Raw genomic sequence first — 17563 nt, 5'->3', positions numbered from 1 at the left:
TCAATATGTAGCCTTGATTCAGTTTATTCTGATCAGCATGTTCAATAGTAGCCTTGATTCAGTTTATTCTGATCAGCATGTTCAATAGTAGCCTTGATTCAGTTTATTCTGATCAGCATGTTCAATAGTAGCCTTGATTCAGTTTATTCTGACCAGTATGTTCAATAGTAGCCTTGATTCAGTAGCAGCATGTTCAATAGTAGCCTTGATTCAGTTTATTCTGACCAGTATGTTCAATAGTAGCCTTGATTCAGTTTATTCTGATCAGCATGTTCAATAGTAGCCTTGATTCAGTTTATTCTGATCAGCATGTTCTTGATTCAATGTTAGTAGCCTTGATTCAGTTTATTCTGATCAGCATGTTATTATTCTGATGATCAGCATGTTCAATAGTAGATTCAGTTTATTCTGATCAGCATGTTCAATAGTAGCCTTGATTCAATTTATTCTGATCAGCATGTTCAGCCAGCATGTCAATAGTAGCCTTGATTCAGTTTATTCTGATCAGCATGTTCAATAGTAGCCTTGATTCAGTTTATTCTGATCAGCATGTTCAATAGTAGCCTTGATTCAGTTTATTCTGATCAGCATGTTCAATAGTAGCCTTGATTCAGTTTATTCTGACCAGCATGTTCAATAGTAGCCTTGATTCAGTTTATTCTGATCAGCATGTTCAATAGTAGCCTTGATTCAGTTTATTCTGATCAGCATGTTCAATAGTAGCCTTGATTCAGTTTATTCTGATCAGCATGTTCAATAGTAGCCTTGCATGTTCAATAGTAGCCTTGATTCAGTTTATTCTGATCAGCATGTTCAATAGTAGCCTTGATTCAGTTTATTCAGCATGTTCAATAGTAGCATGATTCAGTTTATTCAATCAATAGTAGCCTTGATTCAGTTTATTCTGATCAGCATGTTCAATAGTAGCCTTGATTCAGTTTATTCTGATCAGCATGTTCAATAGTAGCCTTGATTCAGTTTATTCTGATCAGCATGTTCAATAGTAGCCTTGATTCAGTTTATTCTGATCAACATGTTCAATAGTAGCCTTGATTCAGTTTATTCTGATCAGCATGTTCAATAGTAGCCTTGATTCAGTTTATTCTGATCAGCATGTTCAATAGTAGCCTTGATTCAGTTTATTCCGACCAACATGTTCAATAGTAGCCTTGATTCAGTTTATTCTGATCAGCATGTTCAATAGTAGCCTTGATTCAGTTTATTCTGATCAGCATGTTCAATAGTAGCCTTGATTCAGTTTATTCTGATCAGCATGTTCAATAGTAGCCTTGATTCAGTTTATTCTGACAAGCATGTTCAATAGTAGCCTTGATTCAGTTTATTCTGACAAGCATGTTCAATAGTAGCCTTGATTCAGTTTATTCTGATCAGCATGTTCAATAGTAGCATGGGCTTGATGTTATTCGGATCAGCATGTTCAATAGTAGCGAGAATGTGAGGTTACTCTGACCAGCATGTTCAATAGTAGCGAGGATTTGAGGTTATTCTGACCAGTATGTTCAACAGTAGCAAGGATTTGAGGTTATCCTGGTTTGTATATTCAATAGTATACAAAAAAGTGTGTATCCGTTCCTATGAAGAGACACTATGACCCCTTGTTAAACAGCCACCTATGTGCCGGGTTACATGATGTTCAGAATATTTTTGTATTTGATACATAGGTCTAGATCAGATAATACATTTCGGGGTGTCTATTCAATAATCTATTCCTGATATACCATGATCTGTCTGAGATAAGCTGTGGCCTATGCAAGTTTTTCTAGCATGATCGAAAGAGATCTGAACCATTCATTGCTTGTTGGTGAGATGCTCTCTCTTTTGCGGATACGTTTTGCTTTGTGCGACATTAAAGAACGATCGTACAAAATAGGAAACGGGTAAATATTGAATCAATTCGGCCTTTCTCAACGATAAGTAACCATAATCCTCTTTGCGGTAAACCACACCGAGGTTAGATGTCGTAAAGTCGGAATATGTATTGTCGTAAACCATTCAGCTAATCTCGACTTGCAGTAGCGCCATTTACATACACTTCATTCGGTGCCTTTGAAGTAGCACGTGCCACGCGCTAGAGATCACTAGCGCTCCCTCCCCCGCCCGCTCAGGCGCTCAGTGTTGACGTTTAACTTGCCCGAGTCTCTAATTCGAGATACTGTTCCGACAATTACTACTAGGCATTTAAAAGGTATCACTCTCTTTGTGGTTAAAGCTGTCTCTGCTGTGTAAATAAAGCTGGTAGAGTCAGACGCACAGAGCCGACCCACACGGGACAGAGCGGAGACAGATGAATGGAAGCGCAGACGACATTATGAGCAGACGACACCATTGAGGGCGGTCAACAAGATGATATGGAGGCTATATTTGACCTGTACATATCTGTGACTAGGGTGGTCGCTTTGATGGGGAGTTACGTCCCTTAGATTGACTCGGATGCACTGGTGTATGCTCAACATCAACAGATTAAAAGAAACTCTTTTCGTATAATTCCTAATGCTGCAACGCGTGATCTCTGAATAATAGGGTGTATAATTGGTTGTGTCTGTTTGACTTCAGTGAGCATACGATGTACAGTGTCGGTTGCATGGAAATTTCGGGTGTATTTTTATGGTCTGTAAACTCTACTCTCCTGAGTTGCGTCCCCTATTGTGTATTTGGTTACTCTGGCTGCAGTGTGGTTCCACGAGGGACGTGTGCTCTGAACCCATTTCTGACACAGAGACGCTAACCCACCTTCGTCGTAATCTACACATACATAGACATCAACCAACCAATACCATCAGCTAAAAGGTATACTGACGGACAAAAGAAAGTAAACACTCGAAAATTGGTTTCGACCAAACAGTGAAAACGTTATCAAAACATTACTGGGCCTTAAACACTCGCCGAAACACTGCAAAGTTAAGGGGCAAAACAAACTATGATATCCGTATCGTCAAATATGCTATTGGCCAGGTAAACGAACTCCGGGTCGTGTCGCCTTTATTCATTAACTAAACCTCTTCATTGAATGACCATTTCTTGTATGTCCATGGGCGTGTACTCTCTTATCCCCGGCAATTTCATGATTTCTATCTCATACATTAGGTCTGTGAAAGTAACCTAAGTTCATCGAAAGCCACGTTTGTCCGTCAGTACATGTGTATTTCTCACGCGGACTCTGAAAAATACCTGTCCACTGAACGGACGTCTCTCTCATTGCGTATGAAACGTCTACTCAGATTATCTGATGTTGAAGCTGTGGGAGAAATAGTATGTACGTACAACCCTGTAGCAGATCGTATCACCATTTCAATGTAAAGCAAATAGCGGTAGCCAAGTGGTTAAAGCGTTTGCTTGTCACGCCGAGGGTCCGGGTTTTATTTCCATTTTGAATACACTGTGTGGGGTTAATGGTGTTGTAAGTTGTTATTGTGCTGTAATGTTAATCAAAGGCGCTTAACCATACTTATCTGAAGCAATGTTGCGGCCTTTTAAAACTTTAAAAGAACTGCCGTCTCATCTCTGGGAATCTTCATGAGTAATACAGGCAAACATAACATATATCACAGTTTCTACTTTCAAAGTTTGCACTACGTATATTCGTGTAGTCTGAAGGATTCTTCTTCCCAGATTTGCGTTTATGTCTGATAAGCCTAAGCGAAATCTCATTTGATATGGCTCATAAATTATTCCAATCTGATCAAATCTACAGTTTATTCAGAAGAAAACAAGCTTGTCAACAACACTTGTCAAGTGACACTTGTTAAGATCGTTTGTAACGAAACAGAAGAGACAAAGATTGTTAAAAGAAATGTCAGTTGAAAGGACCAGATATTTGTTTGTCTCTTCAAACATAGGAGTCCACTCGACTAGACGGCGTAGTTAGACATACACTACCCGTTAAAAATATACATTTCAAGTCTAAACCACTTTTCGTTTTTCGGTACGTCTTTGGAAATAACAAAAACTGGGACTGGAAATAAACGAAACTGAATCAGAGTAGGTGGAACCGTTATCGTCAAAATCATCTCATTATTTGTACGATATATATCGGATTAGGATACGCCCTTGGCGGTTTGCGAATCCTTGTCAAAATTGCATCGACTTGATTGAAGGGATTTACTGAATAGATACGGCGACAGGGGTATTGTTGGTTATTGTGAAAAGTCGGCATACATAGACTATCGTCTAAACGTCGGTGACCCACTGTCGTGCCGTGCCTTGCCGTCGTTTTCCCTTCATAATGCTATTCACATAAACAACCCATCACTGTGATCCTAAGGGACAGTAGATACAATCATACTATGCAGACTATGAGAAATCTCGCCAGGTACTGGCCATTTTGAAACAATGAAAAGATTGGTATCGCGTCGAACGGCCATGACAGACACAGGCGATGTCTACATAAACCCCGTTGTCTCGTCGCGGCCGTATTTTTCGACAGCGTTTAGACACTTTTCTAAATCTCTCTTTACAGCCTACTCTTATGCTAGAAACAGCAGCGTGATAGCATCTGAATATATGTCCTCAGCCAAAGAAAATATTACACCTTGTCAACATTTTTTGGAAAAGAGAGGGTCTCAGAATATCTCCTTGTCATAGCTCTGGAAATTTCTTGTCAGGTTTGAAATATAAACTGCGATTGGGATCTCCAGCTCGTTAATAGGATTGTTTGGACCCCCGCTAACTAGACGCCATGCCGAAAAATACAACCAGCGTAGTAATTTAGCCCCCATTGTCCGCTGAATCTGGCTTCTAGCCCCATAGCCAGATTAGGATCAAATGTGGCCCTTTGTCTGCCGGGCTTACACCGCGAGACGCTTTGTCACCGCCACATTTGGGTCTATAACTCAATTCCCATGCCATTTATTGCAGATGAAAACATTCTGGCTATGTTTTTAAGAATGCAGTAACAGGTGTACTCTGCTGATTTGCATACGCACTGATGATGCTTAATGTACAATTCGCCTACACGTATTTGGGTAAGAGTGAACATATTAATGAATGTCAGAGGTCTTTATCAAAAAAATTTCTAAAGTTTAAAATGAATATGTTTGCGTATTTGATGTTCGGTATAGAGTAGGCGTATGCCGACTACACGTCACTGTGTGTTTCCACCAATAGGTTTATACGTATATCCTAATCCGCCTATACCATATGTAGGCATCGTCTTGTTACTTTTATGCATTTGTTTTCATTGTCAACCACGGAAGAGATAATATATATGTCAAAGATATATACTTTCGGGCAAAAGAAAGTATACATCCTTTCTGATGGTGGCTAAAAAGAGCAAACAAAAGGGTTATTCGACCTTGATTTGCGGATATCATGGTTGCGTTTTGGACGTTTGCTGTGTTTCGGCGTCTGTTTCTATTTTTGATAACGTTTGTTATTTCTGTTGTGAAATCCCGTTTTCAAGTGTATACTGTCTAGTTTATGAGTGAGTGAATGTGGTTTTATGCCGCTTTTAGCAATATTCCAGCAACATCACGGCGGGGGACACCAGAAAATGGGATTCACACATTGTGCCCATGTGAGGAATCGAACCCGGGTCTTCAGCGTGACGAGCGAGCGCTTTAACCAGTAGGCTACCTCACCGCCCCGTCTAGTTTATGGCTGGATGTTTTGTGTGCACACGAGTAAACCCACAGAGCCTTGAAAAATTCAACGTTCTTGAGAAGACCATCCGTGCCTTGAGATACTGTTAACTGCACAGTGCAGGCCCAACTCCTATTGGATGGGTGAGTGAGTGACTTGGGTTTGACGCCGCTTTGAACACCATTTGCGTTATGCCACGTCGTACCACCCGAACTGGTCTCGGACATTGAAAGTCACGATCTCGGGTGTGGTGCAGACAAACCTTAAACCGGAATTCGAACCAACGAATCTGGTTTCAGGAACGTCCAGTGACTCTCCTTTCAACGAAGTAGCGTATATATAATACAAGGCCATATATACTCATGCCAATAATGGTTGTCATCCCCCTCCCCACCCCAACCCCCTCTCCAATAAAAACAATGGAAGGGGGTGACAACCATTATTGGCATGAGTATATATGAAAAGGCTTTTCTCCGACGGACTAAGGTGACATGTTGTTTTTTTGTGTGCAAATCTAACTTTAATAACCAAGGAAGACCTTTTCCCAACGCATCTCCTCTGCGAGGTACCGTCGTTTAAGTGTAAAAATAGTCCGGTTGGCAAATAGAGCGACTGGTTATCTTACAACTAATTTACAACAGGTACTGTTTCCATGTTATCCCGCAACTGGCAATAGAAGGCAATGACGCTGGTCTAGTGAAAGCTTGTGGGGGCTGTGGTCTAGCAATGGCGCGCACCCCGCCGACAGAACAGGAGATTAATATCTATAATTACCAGATGCGAGGAGGTCACCGAGTGCATTAAGTAGGTTTGGGTGAGGAGTGTAGTATGATTGATATATACTGTCTGTCTAGCTCGGATTCGGGAAAAGGTGTATTTATAGGTAGCGTTCACGCTTGGCTCCACAGTGTCCCAGGGAGGGGCATGTTGCGAGGGTGTGGAGGTACTTCAGTAGGGCTAGCCCGCCAAGGGGCATTACTTTCTCAATACCTTGAGGAAGGGGTGTTGACGTTGTATGAGACGTCGCCATTGAATTCATTTGATATTTTTTACGTTTTCTTCGCAAATGGTGACGTGTAATATAATATACCTGGTGACATGTTGAATGAGCGTCTGTTTCCAGAATCCCGAGATTGTTATTAGCTGGATCCAAATGTTATACTGTATATCTGTTTCTTGAACAGGCTTTGAAGTAGTGTGATGTTTAACGACACATTCCGCTGTATCTGACGGTGATCATAAACTCAGCAGCAGCAGCAGCAGTAGTAGTAGTAGTAGTAGTAGTAGCAGCAGCAGCAGCGGCAGTAGCAGTATCAGCAGTTCGTTTAAGTGTAAAAATAGTCCGGTTGGCAAATAGAGCGACTGGTTATCTTACAACTAATTTACAACAGGTACGTTGGCTCGTCACGCCGAAGACCCGGGTTCGAATCCCCACATGGGTACAATATGTGAAGCCCATTTCTAGTGTCCCCCACTCTGGAGAATAATTTGTTAGAGATAAGAAACGTTCAACACATGGCTGAGGTTTTGCACACAAAACAAAGTGTCAACCATACTTGCTGAATATACGAACAAGAAATGAAATGTCAAAGATAGTTTTCGGCATCTTCTGGAGAAATACTTGTCTCAACCACAACATATTATGTCTGTCATGTTTAAGCCATGAAATGCAACTATGTTTTATTAGTACTTGAACTTGTATTGTGAGTGATATAGCCCAACTGGAAATGTACGGAACCCCATTAGCGTAATGTCATTTTGTCATTATCTTCAGAACTAAAACTTCTATCTTGATAATTGAAAGTTGAAAATTAAAAACAATTATTTTGAAAATTCAAGTAATTGCGTTAAAAATAATACAATATGATGAAACTTTGAGAAAATTACTGAATTTAACAAATAAACTTTCTACGACATTATTCTGCTTTGCGATGATAATTGTTTCCAGAAACAATTCAAATTTGAAGTCTCAAGTTTCAAAATGGCATAGAATAATTTAGTGGCAATAATGGGGTTCCGTAGAAATGCCACAGAGTAGGCTAGAAATGAGCGTTGATCCTTCAGAAGAGACCGGATTTTGTTTATGAGGCAAAAGCATCACTGTTATATTGTTTATCGACAGACACGAGGTGCACTTTCAACGGTCGTAGTTATGCGGTTGGCGAGACGTGGCACCCGGTTCTTAGGCCCTTTGACCTTGGAACTAGACCTTGCATTAACTGCACGTGCGAACAGGTGAGTAAATACAAACTGGCGACAAACACATTACCACGTGACCCGACAGACGACCACTCCGCCATCTTGGCGTCCAACGTCTGCCTGGTGTTGGGGTCGTCTCAAAAGTCCTAAGGAGCGAAATAACATTTTCTTCATTAATTAGTACTTTCTTACGCCGAAGGAATGATAAACCTACATCATTGATATCATCGGCCATTGGGTTTCACTACACTCGGCACGTACAGATGTTCCACGATGAAGGCATATAAGTGTCTTAAAAATTGTGAGATGGTCCCCGACAGTTCATGAGGTTTTAATGTCTTGACCAGAGTGTAGCAATAGTATTGGCGGTGGCATTTTGTTCGGAGAGCAGATAATATGTGAAGATTCCCTGTCTGGTCGGGAGGTTTAAGTAGACGAACAGAAAGTTAAGGACCAACGAACATTGTTTAACCCTTTGAAATCTAAATACAAAATATTGAAATACATGAAACTCTGACAATTACAGACAATAGCAAAAACATGTTAAAGACACTTCATATATTGTGATATATGCCATAGAATTAGTAAATGGGGAAATCTTAGATTAGACTCTCTCAAAATCTATTTCAACCTCATCCTCGCTTATCAAGGGGTTTATTATCTAACAAATGTCATGGACACTTTCACTGCCATGGCCTGATAGCGACAAGCGACACATCCAAAAGCGACAAAACGAATTATTCGTCTCTATCCAGGGAAAGCCATTGAAGCAAGGATGACCCCATCTTGTCTCTAATGAAGACCACATTTCTGGTGTCCCCCCGCCGTGATATTGCTGGAATATTGCTAAAAGCGGCGTAAAACTTAATTCACTCACTCACTCTAGTGAAGACTTCGACCAATATTTTGTAATTGTTGGACGCGATTGTGACGCCTGCTGGGGGCTTTGATAAATAAATAGATAAATAAATAAATAAAAAGTGTCTCTTTAAAAGAGTTTGATGTGATTTGCCACATGTCAGGTGAACTTTAGTGTCTGCTGTCGACATCAACAACATAGTTTTATGTATGGTCACACAAAATTCCTTCGGTTTGCCTGTCAATCACGCATGTTATTTCAGTCCTAAATGCGTCATGTGCAGAAATTTGAAATATGTGACGTCATCGTATGGAGGGTTGTTTTGGAATCACGTTCAGGGCATAAAAAAAACAGAACCAGTGAACTTATTTATGTATTGTCATTGGTTAGTGGGTGAGTAAGTGGGTGGAGGGATACAGGCCTTTGCCGTTTTCAGTATCGGTGAAACCCACCAGCACAACCACGGTGCTGACAAACCTAGGCGAACTGGGATTCGAACCCTAAGACGCAACTCCTGACAGCGATTTCCGAGTAAATAGTATATGTGTGATAAATATTTAAGATATTTTGGCGTGACAAAAACGAAGTAAACAATCCCTTTGTTTTCGACATACCTTAGATTCTTTCATTGGTAGGTCCAAAACATGACGTTTGTCTGGCCCGTGGAATATGAGCGAGTATACAACAGCGGCTTCCTTTCATGTTCACTGTCGTGTCACTCTTGTTAGCTCTTCAAGAACAACTAATTTATTATCAGCCTCTGACATCAGATTAACATAAAAAGATCGTACATATTTATGATGTTTTGATTCATATTTATGTGCAGGATCCATGTATGTGTTTTATTCTCTCCATGAATAATTGACCTGTTTATGATGCATGAATTACGAGCTTTCATGAAGACAAGATGGAGTCGAGGGATCCCACTGTGTGACACATGTTTATGACATACGTTATTCATAATTTTATATGTTTACAATTTATAACCAGTACACTAAGGTCTTAACGTATATTTGTCTTAACGGATTCGAATCTGCACATGGGTTTTATTGAACGAAGACAGTGTTGTGTTCATTTAACTGTTCATTTAGTTGTCTACACACTTCACATCTTGCGTCATGGTCAGGCATGCTTTCATAATTGTTACGACCCGTGAAGGTCCGGGTTAGAATATTGGCATTCAGTAACCTATGCTTGTCGTAAAAGCCCAAAGGAGACTCACGGGATCAAATTGGTCAGAGCTTGCTTTCAAATTGGTTGACATATGTCATCGGTTCCCAGTTGCGCAGATCGATGCTCGTGCTGTTGATCACTGGATTGTCTGGTCAAGACTCGATTATTTACAGACCGCCGCAATATAGCTGGAATATTGCTGAGTGCGGCAGTAAAAACAACCAACCAACCAACCAACCAACCTCCCCAGGCTTATTTGTGCGGAATATGAGGTTTCCGGTTAACAGAGTCCGGACTCAAGCAGTCCGTATTAACGAAGTTTTATTGTAAACTGTGCATGATAACGATGAACTCTAAATTCCGGATTCTCGACATAAATATAACAGTCGACCAAGTGGTACTCGACATAAGCCCATACATCTTAAACATCACTCACTCATAATTGTTACGAGTCCAGAACTGGGTTTTGTCTGTAGGTACCAAGAGTGCAGTCGGAGCGCAAGCAATGTCATTTCCTGTCATTTAGGGGCTGACAATTCAAAAACGTGAACCTCCCACAGACGCACGCACGCGCGCGCACACACACACACACACACACACACACACACACACACACACACATACATACATACATACATACACACACACACACACACACACACACACACACATACATACATACATACATACATACATACCACGTCAAGTTAAAATGTTACACCTCGTGATATTCTATTTAAACTGCCAGCATATTTTTCTGCATTTCTTCACATGATAAATTCGACCTTCGTAACTAGTCGAAACCTATAGCTGGGCGTTACCCAGTTTCGTCAGATCAAAATGATAGTAAACTGACCCCTTAAAACTGGGTTTTTGTCAGTAATACACGACGCAGCGACAGCATTGGACTCCATTAATCAATTTCTTTCGGCACGGGTTATTTCAAGGGGTGACAAAACATGGATAACATCTTAGCGATATCGGATGACACACCTTATACGACCTTCGTCACCTCTGGACGCCATTTCTTGAAATGATGAGTTATTAGGTGGTGTTTATCGGTTAGTATGGCTGAGCATCATGGGAGATTTATAGGAAATGCCAGGTATAGCCGGACTCTATCGAAATTCATCTGTACTGATGACAAAGAACGATGTGGTTTCAAAGATGGGCTTATTCACGTTTTGTGGTGACAGATTTTCGCCATTGTCCATGGCATTGTTAACAAAGGGAATGGTAACTGACCAGAGTTTTTAAGTTACGGTTCGGCTTCTGTTAAAAACATAACCTCATTTGCTAAAACTGACGCACTAAAGAAAGACCACACCCATGTTTGATAATGGCTTAAATAAAAGTATCCGATGGCGATGTATATGATACTGGTATGTATAAGGTATTTGGTGCATTATATCAGAGAGCAACTTACAACAGATGTTCATGGCGTGTCCAGGAACATGGACGTCGCCAAATCACATCACCCTGATGTGTGAATTTTCACTTTACTTTTGTTTTGTCAGGCTGAAAAATGCACTGAAACAAAATCGTGTTTGACAACTTCATTTTTCAGGGACGTTAAAAATGGAGATATGTACTATATGCAAGGAAAAACAGTTAGGTGAAACAGTGAAAACATGGCGTCTTTGTTTGGCACAGTGAACCAAAAGTTAGGGATCAAGAAGACGTGTACGTTAGTTTTTGTGAGGTTACAATTTCATAAAATATATCCCCGAAATATTCGCGACACCAAACATCTTTTGTTCAGTATATTTAGTAAAGTGCTGGGAATATAGCATTTGAAAAGCAAAGGCATCAGAAATCTTAAAGCATTGAATTTCAGTAAAAGTGTATAGTGGGCTAAAACAATACATGCCATAACATTGGATGTATCACTGGATGTTTTATGTACATGCTCATGGAGGAATGCGATATTATGTTATTTTAACGTAAACGCACAACTTTCATCTAATTCTAATATTAATAATCATTGTTGTTTTCCTTTGGTCTTGAAAAAAATGTTAATTTATCTCTTTTATCTTTACAGACGGGTAAAACCAACTGCGTGACGGAAGAATGTCCACGCCCTAAATGTAAAACACCCATTATTGTCCCCGGGAAATGTTGCCCCACGTGCCAAGGTACGTCACGTGTCCAACGCCCTGAAGCTGTATAATGCAATTATCTTAAAACGACCGGGCTCAGTTTCATTCGACCTTGAATGTAAAGTTTTATATAAGACAAGAAGACTTTTGTCTATCGCTGCCACTTATCAGAAATTGAATGAGATTATAGCTTATCTCGATTAGGGACATGCATTATATATCATTGGCCCCGACTGCGCATTCGAACCTGATAATACCTTGTGTTTTATGATATTATGTACATTTTGAAATCCGTGTGCAGTGAGCATGGTTGTATTGTGAAATCGTGGTCTACCATTTGAAATATATTTATTTAAACTATATACCACACTATTTTTTATGTTGCAGTCTATCTCAATCTATGGCATGTCGTAAACGTAAAATGTTAAAAATACGTATTGGGTGGCCTACCTGGATGTAGCGTCTAATATATCGATGGGTTATCCATGGCCTTTTGGAACGCATGCGCATTGAAACCAGTCATTGATGGGGAGGTGGTTGTTGCTGTTTGTCATTGTTACCCGAAGTCGGGTGTTCGACGCTCACTGTTGGTTTGCTTGCCCCAGATCCAAACGCACTTTTTCGGCGACAGCCATTTGTGTCATTTTACCCAGATGATGGGTGTTCGATGCACATTGATGGTTTGCTTGCTCCACACCCAAACGCACTTTGCAGGGTACAACCATTTATGTCATTGTACCCAGATGTTGGGTGTTCGATGCTCATTGATGGTTTGCTTGCTCCCAATCAATTGCACTCCACAGGCTACAGCCAAGTGTGTTATTATATCCCGATGTTGGGTGTTCGATGCTTATAGATGGTTTGTTCGCTCCAGACACAAACGCACTTTTCAGGATACCGCGATGTAACTTCAATGTCTATACAGTATATTCCTCTAGTCAATATTTAGGTTTAGTTAAAATTTCTTGTAATTGGCTCATCGACCAGATGTTGTTTGATGTTGAAATTCGACCACTGCTTTATTCAGCTTAATGGTGTTGCAGGCCACGTGTAAAATTGTTGTTCTTATTTGATTAAAGTTATATATTTTCTCGTGAATGCCCAGCCATTTTTAAAGTGTTGTCATAGTGCAAATATTACTTTTCATTTTCACTCGTTATTTTTGCAAATTGTCCTGTAACTAAACCCATTAACAAAAGTAACGCAACACAATGTTGGAATGCAGGTGTAATTAACAATCATCATTAATTCAGCGCCAACTTATTCAATTTCTAAAGAGGAATCTCAGAAGTATGAAGCTCTTAGTGTGTTCTATATTCGTTTCAAACTTTGAAGACACCTTCAAATACAGAATATACTTTGATTTGAAGAACACTACGAAACAAAGATACAAATATGACCTTGTCTTAAATCGTTAAAAATCACTGAAACTGAAAGGTCAAAATGGCCTCGACTTTCGATGTCACATGTCTAATCTTCAAATTAATACAATTCCACCATTGTAAATATGTAATTTCGATGTTTGAAGTCATTTGGAAAAACACACTGCAAGGCGAAAAGGAATGTCCATCAGACTAAATTCAAAAATGTACTTTGCGGAAAGCTGACCACATTTTCTGATTTTTTAAATACTTCGCGGAAGAGTCTACCATTCCGTATTTTTTTATGAAATACTTCTGTGTTTCTCAACGCTTTCTTACGTTTCTTATGTTGCTTTTGTTTGCCTTATGCCTTTTCATGTGTGAAAAGGGGACACTGTTCTATTTAGACCCATTTGACAACATTCCTCCTACAGTCCAGACGAGTGACGGAAGTGGGAAGGACATGGACAAACCCGGATGTAACTTTTATGGAGAAGTTTACGAAGATGGAACAATGTTTCCATCCAACCGAACTGGCCTCAAGGCCACGAGGAATGATCAGTGTGTCATGTGCTTCTGCCAGGTGGGTGGACATGTCACGTGACGTGACACTTGGGAAAACATCTGCTTTCCGCGAAGCATCATAGACACAGCCCTATTGTAAAAAGCGATGATAATTCCTGTCCAAAATCTCGAGTATATCAATGGTTAATGTTGCTCTCATTGGTTAATGGTTAATGTCTCTTTAGTTTAAAAGCTAACGTTAACCTACATACTATACTTCTATTACGAATGAATTACTTTACAATAATCGATGCACGGGTGGCCAAGTCGCTCTCTGTACAGAGTTGCGTCCCTTGGAAATCTATGATCGTGGGTTGGCATCCCGGACAAGTTTCCAGGTTTGACCACACCATAACCGTGCTCGCGTGTTTCAAAAACGGCTGAAACATACATCACTTGAGGCGTTCTTCCCCGATTAAGCTGGCATGTCATGGTATAACTGGAATAGTGTTCTAAGCGGTGTTAAACCCAACTCGTTCTCTCACGTACAGACCGCCTCCGTGGTGTAGTGGTTAGAGCGTCCGCCCGGAGAGCGGAAGGTCGCGGGTTCGATCCCCGACCGCGTCATACCAAAAGACGTTAAAATTTGGTACTTGTTGGTCCCTGCCTGGCGCTCGGCATTAATGGGTACAACAAGAACTGGTCGGCTCGGAGTCAGTATAATGTGTCTGAGTGGGGTATTCATGCTTCACTGCGGCATGGTATCTCAGTTGGCTAGCACTATAAAACCAGCTTCAGTCTGGGCTAGTACAAGCAGCTGCACCTACACATACACACGCATGAACGTCGTCATATGAGCGAAATATTCTCAAGCGCGACGTTAAACCCAATTTCACCTCACCTCACCTCTCACGTACTCTATGATAGTCGTAACGCTTAACGTAAGTTGCTTAGTGAAATGAGGTTAAATATACTCCTGGAGAAAACTAGTTTCAATACTTCATTTTAGCATTACGAAGTGCCATCCTACAAAAGAAAACTTTACTTCGACTATTTCAGACAGCCCAGGTCCTCTGTCATCTAAAAACGTGTGAAAAAAAAGGAAGCTGTAAAAAATACATCAATGTTTCCGATGACTGCTGCCCTCACTGTGAAGGTAAGATGGCGACCGTGTCACTTCCGGTACAGTGGTGCATACTTCAAAAGAGTGTGCTGTTAAGATTAAATTGAGCTATAATTTCTCCAGCTTCAAATATACGAAATATAAATGATACAGCTGAAGAATTTAAATATTTTCTGTTTTTGATACAAACAAAAAACATAAAGTAGAACAACGATTGATCGTTAAAGTGGTCAAATTCTATTTTTTCCTGTTAATAAGATTACAAGAGCAAAGGCAAGGGGCTGCCCCAATGCACATAATGACATTAATTTACCCAAAACATTCAAAGTAACAAAGGAGAATAATTTAATGTCATTTAAAGCCTGTTTCAAATGTTTCAAATTCAGATCGAATGTGTATCAAAAAGCAATTTTAGTTAAGAGCCAACATAGGGATCGGCCATTTAAAGATTTAATATTAAGCGTGTGGAGATTTAATATTAAGCGTGTGGAACTTTTATAAGAAAACAAGATTATTTTTTTGTCTGAAAACCCTTTAAAACTATCCACCCACCCCTTTCCCACCTCCACTAACCACAAATCTCCAAACCAAAATCTGAAATGGACGGTCCCTAATTTGAAGCGGCAGAGAGACACCTGGTAGTTTACAGTAACCGTAAAGCAAACCGGAAGTAAACAGTCGCTTTATATTTGAAACTTTACATTTTGTTTCATTATTACATATAACAATTTCAGTAAGTAATATTGAATGCCTTTATAATTTAGTTTTTCACTAACTATCTTGAGTAAAATCGATACTTGCTGAAGATGAGTAGTTCTAAAGATAACTCTCTTTAAAGGGAGACCACTCTAGTAGCGATTTGTTTGCTCTTCCCTTACAGAAGAGGACGATTACGAAGATTATGTAAACAAAATTCTTTCAGGTGAGCGACCAGACAATGTCTCCGATTCTGGTAAGACAGATATTTGGGCAATATTCTGTAGACTAACACTTCTTTGGTACCACGTTCTTGTGTTATGCTGTTTGCTCTACTCTCGAGCATCCGTATCCGTAACTATTCATTGGCTACGGGGAAACGACTTGTTACGGATTGTGCTGTTTTTGATCTTCGGTACATTCCGACATATTTCGGCTACTTCAGTCATCCCTAAAATTACATTTACCCATCATTGTTCGGAGTATGTATTGAAATCTACGCAAAGGATGTACAGTGTCTTTCTGTAAAGTGTACATCAATTAAAGATCAAAGCAATTTCAATTTTTCAACAGCATTCGCTTAAGAACTTGGCCTCCCCTTGAACTGAACACGACTATGTAACTAATCTTAACTATATTCGGCGGATTTTCTTGGGGTTTTGTCGATTCCAAAGGTACAATTATCATTAGCTTGAAGCGGTAGTATAATCATCAGTTATCGTTGGGTTGAATTAAATTTGGAATAGTCGACCTTTCACTCAACACGAAGTATACCGACCCCTTGACTGGGTTAGTGTCCCGATGTTGTCAGCTAATCATTCCAGTCGTGTTTAGTTATGGACATCCTCGTTTATCCAGACTATTCTATCTCCGTTTTATTATCGTTAATTCCTGCACCCCTTCACCACTATAGGCTCCTCCAGGTGACGTCACTCCTAAATCATCTCAGTAAGCTCGCACAGAATTTTTCTCGCTCACAGATGTGATTTGAGCTGAGGGCGACTTTTAGCGCCCCATATTTCGAGTTGGTCTCAAAACGGAGCTATAATGGCGATGGGCCAGACCATTTAACAAAATAGCGTTGTTCCCTGGATTAACGAGGATGTGTCACAGAGTCTGCACAACCCGCACATTCTGAAATGTCTTTAAGAAAACTCTCCATTGGGTTCATTATTTCATCTTCTTCCGTAATGAACCCATTAAACCAATTTTAAGGTCGTGTAACACAAATCTTGTTTCCCTTTCGTTGTGGATGGCTGAAATGTGAATGAATATTTGTGGGAAACAACGTCTTTGTTACACAACCTTACATTGACCTATATGTAACATTTCATTCTATTAATTTCAAACTAATTTCCCACCCTGTATCTGTCATTACTTTGTTACATTTTACAAACATTTAATCACGGTTTTGCAAAATATTGAAGGTCTCTCTAGATGAAATAATTTAAAGGCCTTAACATACACTAAAATCCATTTTGCATGTTTTTGACAATATCATCTTCTAGACAGCTCGATAGCGTCACGTGTAGATGAGTTTATATTGGTCGCAAGCTGAGACATTGCTGAAAGCGCCTTCATCCAAAACTGACTTGTGGGTGATATTAAATTATCTCTAGTAGGCGATATTTCTACTATGAAATTGCATCAGTGCTTTGAAGACTATTGTAATGCCATCAGTTAGTATGACGTCACAATCAAATGACATCAATTATCTGTCTGCTACTGAAGCTGCTTAGCAGTACTCTTCTCACTCAAGACAATGGTGATGATTATTATGGATGATTATGATCACCCTTGTGTCTACTGATATGATATATATCAACACGAGTTGATAAACGTTCAAATGACAATTGTTGTCCACACTATAAGTGAGATTATGACCCTTTGTCGTGTTACAGGGTTTGGTCGGGCATCAAAATTGTATTCATTTTACTGATATGGAATATCT

General features: G+C 40.0%; 1 protein-coding gene across 6 annotated transcripts in view; it reads left to right on the top strand.

The window, feature by feature from the left end:
• LOC124273266 (chordin-like protein 1) overlaps positions 1-17563 on the top strand; it is a 59805-nt gene that overhangs the window by 35934 nt on the left and 6308 nt on the right. For 3 of the 6 annotated variants that reach the window (XM_046708483.1, XM_046708482.1, XM_046708484.1), the window contains exons 3-7: positions 7721-7833; positions 11871-11964; positions 13697-13872; positions 14853-14949; positions 15797-15868. In XM_046708483.1, the coding sequence (XP_046564439.1) occupies positions 7721-7833; positions 11871-11964; positions 13697-13872; positions 14853-14949; positions 15797-15868 (552 nt within the window). The remainder of the gene's footprint in view (positions 1-7720; positions 7834-11870; positions 11965-13696; positions 13873-14852; positions 14950-15796; positions 15869-17563) is intronic. The other 3 variants (XM_046708485.1, XM_046708486.1, XM_046708487.1) reach the window with 3 other exon arrangements.

This window comes from Haliotis rubra, unplaced genomic scaffold, assembly GCF_003918875.1.
Source record: "Haliotis rubra isolate DU_JTF1 unplaced genomic scaffold, ASM391887v1 Scf179, whole genome shotgun sequence".
NCBI classification, from domain to species: domain Eukaryota; kingdom Metazoa; phylum Mollusca; class Gastropoda; order Lepetellida; family Haliotidae; genus Haliotis; species Haliotis rubra.
The sequence above is the reverse complement of the archived record's forward strand: the minus strand, read 5'-3'. Positions and strand labels throughout refer to the sequence as shown.